Source organism: Hyperoodon ampullatus, assembly GCF_949752795.1.
Source record: "Hyperoodon ampullatus genome assembly, chromosome: 5".
Classification (NCBI taxonomy): domain Eukaryota; kingdom Metazoa; phylum Chordata; class Mammalia; order Artiodactyla; family Ziphiidae; genus Hyperoodon; species Hyperoodon ampullatus.
In genome coordinates, this window is record NC_136918.1 from 99,299,468 (window position 1) to 99,309,443 (window position 9,976).

At 42.9% G+C, this 9,976-nt stretch overlaps 1 protein-coding gene across 2 annotated transcripts; it reads right to left on the reverse strand.

Moving 5' to 3' along the window:
* Nucleotides 1–889: 889 nt before the first annotated feature.
* COL8A1 (collagen type VIII alpha 1 chain) lies at nucleotides 890–6,193 on the reverse strand (the record flags this gene model as incomplete). 2 transcript variants are annotated; one of them, XM_079705604.1, is made up of 2 exons in its annotated part: nucleotides 890–3,173; nucleotides 5,866–6,193. In XM_079705604.1, the coding sequence occupies 2 exons, from the start codon at nucleotides 6,188–6,190 to the stop codon at nucleotides 1,264–1,266; spliced, it is 2,235 nt and encodes a 744-aa protein (XP_079561730.1). In that variant the 3' UTR covers nucleotides 890–1,263. The 2 variants fall into 2 exon arrangements, with proteins under 2 accessions (XP_079561730.1, XP_079561731.1); XM_079705605.1 differs by having other exon boundaries at nucleotides 890–3,170; nucleotides 5,866–6,190.
* Between the last annotated feature and the right edge of the window lie 3,783 nt (nucleotides 6,194–9,976).

Genomic DNA, 9,976 nt, shown 5'->3' on the forward strand with positions numbered 1-9,976 from the left:
TTTAGTACCTACAGCAGGAAGTAATACATCTATTTTTTAATTTAAAACTTCAGAAATTATTTTTTCAAAAAAATTTATTTTCCTATGTAATTCTGAAACTCCCCCCTCTTTCCCCAAACAAAGGATGGCTTGGATTTAGGAAATTCACTTTGGAACTTCAGATGACACACCGATTTGTATGTGTACTACACAGGGAAATTTCTTTGAAATTCAGTAGCTACTAAAAAGTACTGATATCCCTTCGTGGGTGAAACCTCGTTGTAGTCATTTGTGTGTGTAGGCAAAGGAGGGGGATTATTATATGCATGTAAACACAATTAAGAACTGCTATTTATAATGAACATTCCGCAAAACTGGAAAGTTATGAGGGGAGAGGGTTACTTTTTTTCTTATGACTTCCAGGTGTTTATATTAGTTGGGTCATAATGGAAATTACATGGAGACAACAAGAAAGAAAAAAAAAAATCACAGAAAAAAAAGCCAAAAACAAGCAAAAAGAACCCGTGAGGAATAAATGAGTTACTTCCTGCTCACGTCTCCCAGCTGGTTTGTTAGCTCCCTACGGGGCACTGTCTTAGGCCCCACAGAAGTGTCTCATCCAGTGCTAGGCACACAGAAGGCACGAGTAAATACACTACAGTTGTTCTTCTAGGGACACTAGACACACAATTCTGAGTAGAACTCTTGTTGTAAAAGACACAGCCTCCGACAGGGGAGAAACATCCCTTGGAGTAAAGCTCTACCCTGGTTCTCTGTCCACGCCTCACTGGGGAAAAGCACTGCAGAGCTCTCCCACATCCCATGGCAAAGTATCTGCACAAATACAGAGGAAATTATGCAAGTAAATACGGTATGTAATTGTTATCATTGACATTTCTTTAAGCCATATTTATAAATATTTTAAAAGTAAACAGTATGAGCGAGTGACTTTCATTAGCTATGCTCTTTCATACTGAAATACTTTGATCTGAATAAGCAGGTTATCATGGAAGCACATAACATAAACAGCTAATATGATTCCAGTGGGTACAACACAAGTGTCAGTACTTGATACATAAATCTATCCCATCATTTTCCATCACAAGCTGCTGTGCAGAGCACTAAACATGCATCGTAGTTTTTATATGTACACGATGGTTCAGACTTTCACTTAAATATAACTTTCCAACTGTATAAATGTTTTGAAGCAATTATGTTTCCCATTTGGACTTTTTGGTGCATCCTTTTCTTTTCTTCTATTAAATTTCTCTCTTTTTTTCTTTCTTACATGGGATACAATAAATACCCTGAAAAAGAGGAATGGACGTACTGCCCAGCATACAGTCCCGCAGCCTGTTCAGAGGGCATCTGGAGGAACACCCGGTCTCCGGGCCGGAGCAGCAGCACCGCGCTCCCGGACGCCTGGTCCAGGAAGCCCTTCTTGTACTCGTCATACGTGTACATCATGGGCTCGTTGTTCTTGAACAGAGCAACCCACACGTTGCCCCCCTTGCAGTGAACGTGGTATGCAAAGTAGTAGACCCCAGGGACCTCACAGGTGAAGATGCCCGTCTGCGGGTTGTAGTTCTGTCTGCCGTTATAGAGCAGTTTGTCAAACTTCACTGGGGCCCCCACGGGCGGGAAAGGCGCAGTCAGCTCAGCGGTAAATGCAGGCATCTCGTAGGCTGGCCCTCCGTTCTTGCCTTTCTTAGCCCCATAGGCATGGGGGGGTTTCACTCCGTCAATTCCCAGCCCCATATCTGGTAGATACTCTCCATGGGGTGGTGGTGTCGGGGGCATCACAGCTGGGAGTCCCGGGGGCCCTGGAGGGCCTGGGGGCCCTGGAAGGCCAGGCTGGCCTTGGGGACCAAGGGCACCAGGCTTCCCTGGGGCGCCATGAAGTCCTGCTACTCCGGGCTTCCCTACTCCAGGGAACCCAGGGGGCCCTGGGAGACCCGGTTCCCCTTTGGGGCCAGGAATTCCAGGCGGTCCAATGGGGCCACTCGGGCCTGCAATCCCTGGGATACCTGGGGGGCCTTGTAAGCCCTGTTCCCCTGGAATTCCTGGCTCTCCCTTCTGTCCAAGCAGCCCTGGGGCACCAGGGAGCCCTGGCAAACCTTTATGCCCAGCTTCCCCCTTGGGCCCTATGGGACCTGGCAAACCCCTCATGCCAGGGGGCCCAGCTTCACCAAGGAAACCTGGCTTTCCTGGGAAGCCTTGAAGCCCTGGCTCACCCTTGGGACCTAGTGGCCCCTGTGGCCCCACAGCCCCACCTTCTCCTTTGGGTCCGGGGAAACCGATAGCCCCTGGAGGGCCCATGGGACCTGGGATTCCAGGCAGGCCTGGCTCTCCTGGGGGGCCCCCCAATCCAGGGGCACCTGTTGGTCCTCTCTCCCCTCTTGGTCCCAGAGCCCCAGGAATACCCCCTATGCCCCTGTCGCCTTTGGGGCCTGGGAAGCCGGGTTTCCCGATCCCTGGAGGGCCTGGGGGTCCTGGCAGTCCTGGCAGCCCTTGCTCCCCTTTGCCACCTGGAAATCCTGGCTGCCCAGGGATCCCATCCTGGCCTGGTTTTCCAATTCCAGGCATCCCAGGAGGTCCTTGAAACCCTGGGACCCCTATAGGGCCTTGTGGCCCAGGTTCGCCTGGAGGGCCTGGCTTTCCCAGGGGGCCCTGGGGCCCAGGGAAGCCTGTCACTCCTGGTTTGCCCACTCCTGGAAGTCCGACAGGGCCGGGAGGGCCATGCATCCCTGGAGGACCCTTCAGGCCTGGCAGACCTGGCATCCCGAAGCCCTTCTCTCCTTTAGGACCCTGAAGGCCTGGAGGTCCTGGTGGTCCTTTGGGTCCTCGCTCACCTTTGGCACCTGGTTGCCCTGGTAACCCTGGCCCACCTGGCTTCCCAATGCCAGGAAGTCCGTGAGGCCCTGGAGGTCCTTGCGGTCCTGGGATCCCCATGGGTCCCATCTCCCCTTTGGGTCCAATTTCACCTTTGGCCCCGGGCATTCCCATGGCTCCTGGCTTTCCTGGCATTCCAGGCATACCTGGCTTTCCAATTCCTGGATATCCCTGTGGCCCTGGTTTTCCTTTGATTCCAGGTATCCCTTGACCTGGTAAACCAGGGGGCCCAGGTGGTCCTCTTGGGCCAGGCTCTCCACGGGGACCTTGCTCCCCCCGTAAACTGGCTAATGGTATTTCTGCTGGGAGAGGGGGGAGAGAGAGAGAGAAGGAGGGAGGGAGGGAGGGAGAGAGAGAGAGAGAGAGATTAATACTGATCATCCTTCACTTCAATCATTATTTAGTTCTGACACATTTGCCTATTACTTATCAAGAGGAAAGACTAGGAATAATGTGCTTGTGTTCCAGGACTGTATTATCAGTACTTAATGGACAATCAGGCTGATAATTTCTTTGTCATATTTGAGATACTGTTTTGGGAACTGATATCTGTGGCTGCTTTTATCAGTATTAGTTAAGTAAAACAGCTAAAAAGTAATGAAGAAACATTCTTCCTAGTACAAACTTGGAGATATTATGGTGTATTCACTATAAAGAGTTCAAAGAAGGACAAAGAAAAATCAAAGTTGCCTATAAGCCCACTACTCAGAGATAATCGCTTGACATTTATCTGTATTTCCATCTCATGTGTTCTATATTTATGTACATATGTATGTATATATGTGTGTGTGTGTATATATATATATTTGTGTGTGTGTGTGTGTGTGTGTGTATTTTAAACAATGTTGGAGCCATTTTTATTTTTTCCCTATTTAATGTTATACTCTATTTTTCTATGTCCTTGAATTTTAAATATAATATATGGAAAAATAATGTTTCCTCTTGTGCTGAAATATACTGTGATGTAGAGGATGATGGTCATTATCATGTAGACTCAGGGAAGAATAGAAGCATTTTATTTTTATTTTGTATGTGGTTTAATAACATCTTAAACAACAGTCCTCTAGAGTCAAATGGATGTGTTTTAATTTCTTTAATATGCTGTAGGATTTCCTAAGCCTCAAATATTAATTCTTCAATTTAATAAGTTACTTCTCACTTGCAAATTTGGTTTTTAAACAGGAGTAGTGAATAAGGTATTCTAGGATGATAAACAGTGCGGAAAAGGAGTGAAACTGGGATTAGGAGCAGGAAGCTCAGCTTCTCTTTCTGGCCTTGAAATGAGATCTTGACTGGGTCGCTTAAGCCATCAGCATCCCTACTTGCCTGTCTGTACAGCAAGAATAATACACCCACACTACAGGATTAGAAAATAGGTGTGAAAGGCGTTATGCTTTCTCGAATTGTTATCGAAATACAAAGCACATGTAATTATATTGATTATGCTATGCCTTGCAGAGAAACACAACTCTGGATCTCTCATGCTACTGGGAGTAAGGAATAACATAAAGAAATGAAATTCATGGTCCCAAAGTCTTACATTAACCATTAGTTGCATCTTAATCCTGACCATTGTATTTTTCACTGAGCTACTGTCAGGGAACAAAATAGAACCACGGAACTCATATATTTTCCAAATTCCTCAGTTGCAATCTAGTACCCATCTGAATAAGTACAGGAAGTTTCAAAATAGGCAGGCCATTCAAGAAAGGAAGGAAAACAAATGACTGAGATAATCCCCTAAGTGGAATATCAGCTCCTAAAGGGAAGAAAACTGGAAATACTTCTCTTACGCTAATAGGATTACTACTGTACAATTAGGGTGTGCTCTTGCTAAGCAGGAACCGTGTAGCTCCTATGTCAAGAGAGCGTCTGGGGCAGGGTCACATCACATTCATCAGGAATCCCTAATGTCTAGCACATGCCTGGAGTATGTTCTGTTCTTCCTTAGGTTTTGTTGAATGACCAACTGTAGCAACTCAAAGTTTTTATGGTACTTTAGTATTTATTTAGTACTTACCTTATGTCATAGACTCTCTCAATAATCCTACTTTAGAAGTGAAGAAATGTAGTTTCAAAGAGGTTAAATGACTAGGTTTCTCTCCTTTCTGGCTTCTAGACACTCAGGCCTATTAGCACCAAATCCAGTAGTTCCCCAGAAGCAGAGCTTCCTGCTTTTGCAGGGACCACTGGGAATGGCCTCCACCACCTCAAAGGGAATTGCTACTCTGATTGCAATCCCTTTCCAGCAAGTGCTAGGTTTCCTACATTTCTTATAAACCAACTGAGTTTATAAGAAAATGTCTCTCGGGAATTCCCTGATGGCCCAGTGGTTAAAACTCTGTGCTCTCACTGCCAAGGGCCCGGGTTCAATCCCTGGTCGGGGAACTAAGATTCCACAAGCCACGTGGTGTGGCCAAAAAAAAAAAAAAAAGACTTAAAAAAATTTTTTAAAAAGAAAATGTCTCTCACAGTGATAGGCATTTTGCTGGTGTTGAATAACTAATGAATATGCCTAGAAAGTAATGGAGAGATTTTCAGGTATCATCATCTCTAGGTAGGTATATAGTCTGTACTCTTCGGGCTCCTTCTGTAGATTTATTGATTGACATGTGTAACAACTTAATTAGAGCAGTCTTAAAAACACATTTATCTGGCACCTAGTTTACAAAGTGCTTTCATATGATTTTTTTAACACAGCAGGTTCTTATAAAATTGCTCTCCTAGTTCTGAAGACTGACATCACTTCTTTTTTTTTTCCACTGCTATATCCATTTGATGCTGCTGAAATAAAAAAGCACAACGTACAATAATTTTGTCTTTCTTCAAGACCTGAACTTTTCAAGGATAGAGTTTAGAACACAGTAGGCAGTTAGTGAATGTCAGTCACACATGCTAAAAGAAAAATGTCTAAAATTTAGCTCTCCCCACCCGCAGCGTATTGTTTAGGGGTTTGGAAAGCTGCTGTCTTACAGCAGAGCCGAAGTATGTTACCTTTGCCTTTCTTGGGTGCTGCTTCCTTGCCCATTCTTGGTGCCGGCTGAATTTCCTTCATATATTGGGGTAGATGTGGATACTCTTTGCCATACTGCATGTGGGGCAGCTCCTTGCCCATGTGAAGGCCATCTTTACCCAAAGGCATATGAGGTACTTGCTGGCCCAGGGGCTGGTATTGTGCAATTTGCGGTGGAATCTGAGGAATTTGAGGTGGCAGCGGCTTGATGCCATAGTAGGCACCAGCTTGGGTGAGCCGGACGGAACCCAGGGAAATGGTAAGCAGTACTCCCAGCAGCTGCAGACGGGCAGGTGGACCAGCCATCACCTGTGGAGGAAAGTACGCACCAACATGGTGAAAACCAGCAGGCCAGGTGACTGGAGTTTACTTAAAAAAAGAAGGGAGAAAAAAAGAGAAGGAATCATGGTCTTTATTAGCAGAACTTCATGAGTGGAAGACAGATGGAAGGGAAGATGTCACCTTTCAATAGAAAACAAACAGACAAAACCCAGGAGAGAGTAGGATCTATCAAATGAAGGCAGCTGATGGGATTGTAAGCTATGGGGAGACTGCTGGTTGTCCCTGAACATGAACTCTGCCCTCTTCCATAGTATTGGCACCCCTGACTTTCAGCTGGAACAGAGCAAGCCTAGAATGAAGACATTTCATTTAGAAGTGGCCACGTGACAAAGTTCTAGTCTGTTGCGTGTAGTTGTAATGGGTGCAACTTCCAAGAATGCTCCTTAAGGGGAGTGAGCATGTTCTTCCTCTTGCTTCTTCCCACTGGCTGGAATGTGGATATATATTACCCGGAAACAGGCCAAACACCATGAACCATGGAGTGAAAGCTGTGCATTGAGGATGGTAGAGCAACAAGCTAGAAGAAACCTGAGACTTGGTTCAACTTGGAGGCGCCATATATTGATATTCATCCTTAAGTTTGGAATTTGTTTATGCAAGAGAGAAAGATTTACCTTCTTTAAGCCATTGTTATTTTGGGTGCCATACATTTGCACTGAACTTAATCCTAACAGATAGAATAGATTCTCCAAAATGAAGCAAACTTAGTGGCAAGTCATACTTTGTTAGTAAGTGCTGAAATTCTATATTCTATTGTAAATGGAAACAGTTAATAATTTATAGGCTTTATGCCAGGGGCAGTAGTTTTTCATATGTCAGATGTCCTTTGGCTGCTTTGGTGTCATAAACGTATAAAGGTTAAAGAGCAAACAAGAACAGCAATAAAAACCGAAGATATCTTCTGAATTGGAAAGAAGGTACTTCATGTGACAGCCCCAAAATGTCATTAAAAAAAATCATAATTATGTACATACAAGGATACCATTTCTTTCTTCTAATTATGTACTATGAAGTCATTTGTTCAGAATTAGGTTAATTGGACCTGGAGATCAGTATAGTTTATCTTTGCAGTATTATGAAGAAAGGAGTTTACAAAGCAAATTTGTTGTGTAAATAAGATAGAGATGTTTACTCACAAGAATAAGCTGTTTTTAAGCCTTTTAGTAGCACCCTTTGCAAGTTAGTAATTAGTAGAATAAGTATAAATGAGGTTTATCTGTTTGTAAAAAACAGCTTGAGATGGGTGTTTGGAAACGCGCAGGGTTGAAGACCCAACATCCCAGGGAACTGCAGTTTTCACAAATTCCCGCTAGAGGGCAAGTGTGGTACACATCGACGTTTGCTCAATTACCCGGAGGTCCTAAAACTACACATAAGGCTTTGCTCCCACATCTTATAGAGGGACTTAACGAAAATCCGAATCCTAAATGGAGTGTCATCATAATGCTGCAGAGAGAGAGATGGGACATGGCGGGGTGGGGGGAGGGGGGAATTGGGGGGATGGAGAAAGAAGTGGCAAGTTTCTCACAATTTTTAATGTAAATGTCTTCTGGAAAACTTTGAGTAAACTTGAGTAAATAATTTAATTCAGTAACTAACTGAGTAAATAATTTAAGTTCCATTCTCCTAAGAGTTTGTTTTCTTTGCTTCTGCCTTACTTAATTCTGGATCATAGTTTTCCACTTCTTAGAAAATGTGGGTTGACTTTGCAACATCGTATTCAAGAGTAATGCCAAGAGTATGAACAGGCTACAGAAGAATTGGTTAATAAAAAGCACCTAAGAAAATATTTAGTAAAAATCTCCACCATGAAATTCACTGCATTACAATTTTTCTAAATATACTAACTAATCATTTTTTCCCCTTTGGGGTGAAAATGAAGAAACATCTGTCAGCAAAATGATTTATAAAACTTTCTCCATTTCATAAATCGGAGTAGTCTTCGAGAACTATTTGTTTCAAGTGTACTCTAAATGGGAGAAGGTAGAAAGCTGTTATTTTATGTCCTTATATAAATGATTAATTGTTATAAACCATTTGGAAAGAGCCACAAAATTAATATTGATTTATAGTCAATAGTCAAATTTATTTTAAATGGAAAAAGAACATCTGTTGTAGTTTATTGAGTACTTACGAGACACAATGAGAGACCCACCCAGGGATTACAAAGATGACTATAATATGGTCAATAGGCCCTGTCCTCAAGGAGCTTACACTTCTTTAGTAGGAGTGACAGATGTGTAAACTATTAATGAGTAGCAAAGAATATCGGGGGAAAAAGTAAATTTTCCTCTCACTTCTGTTCTTTAGTATCTAAAATCCTTTCCCTTTGAAGTAACAACATTTCCCATTTTCCTTCATATTTTCCCAGAGATATTCTCTGAATATGCACACCCATTTAAGACAAATTACAGCCTGTTCTATGCACCGCTGTTCCTTACTTTTTTTACTCATAAGACCAGAACTTCATCTTAATTTTGTGTATCTGAACAGATCCCTTCAACTTCTTTTCTTAAAAATAAGACTCAGTTGTTCTCTAAGCCCCATCTGTCTCTAACATTCAATGTCTAAGGCAGTCACAAGAGAGCTGACAGTGGTAATATCTGGTGATGTGTAGCCTGGGATTTAATTCTATCTTTGGAGGTTAATGAGTTTCACTATTAAACCCTGAACTTGGAGTGTTAATAGACAGCATGCTTGGTCCTTCACCCTTCCTTCAATTCAGTGGCTGTGTTGGATTTACTTAATAATCTTCAAACCAGGACAGTCTAATGAAACACTGGAAAATTGGAAGGGGGTGAAATGCTTGGAAGAAGACCAGTTGAATACCAAAGGCCCACTGGGATTCTGCTCTACAATTATTTCCTCTCATATGCTTGGCCTTTCTCTCCTGAAAACTACCTCTTTCAGTCTGCCATCTGCCATTTCTCTGGATCTTTATTTAAATAAACTTCATTCAGTTTTAGCTTGAATATTTATGTAGGGGCCCTGGTTAGAATTTACCACTTGACTTATCCTTACTCATTTCCCTCTTGTCCCTGAGGATATTTTTGGTGATCACAGTGGTGTGGAGAGTCTCCCCAAATCACTCAAAAGACCATCAGATTTGTGTAACACTGTACAAACACCTGGTGGGAAGAAGGAGCCTCAGAATTCCTGCTGGGGAGAAATGGTGGTAGTGGGTTTTCTTGCCTCTTTTTTCTTTTTGTAAGGATGTAGAACACAATAATGCTGTGAGTTCTCTTTGATGTGTTCTTGGGTTTCTATTTGATAACCGGTATGTGGTGTGTGTGTGTGCTTGAGTACATGTGAACATAAACATACATACTGTGTGTGAACACTGGATCTTTGCCAGCCAGGCTAGCTTAGTGATGGGTGTCATGTCATACAGGAAGCGCATTGTAGAAGAAACCAAAAGGCAGGAGTTGAGTTGTAGCTCTGCCATTCTCTATGTTTATGACTTTCTGCAAGTCCCTTATCTTCACTGAGCCTCAGTTTCCTTGCTTATAAAACAGAAATTATAATCTCTGACTCTCCCACAGTGCTGTTCAAGGGCACAAATGATACTATGAATTCTTTGTAAGCCGAAAAGCACTCCTCGCATTTGTTATTATTAATGGAGTGTGACCAAAAAGACAAATCAAAACCAACTGAAATGTCAAAGACTTTCAAAGAAGGATACTAGCCAAAGTAAATGTGAGGTTAACTGCAATAATGATAAACCTAACATGAATAAAACAATAATGGCCA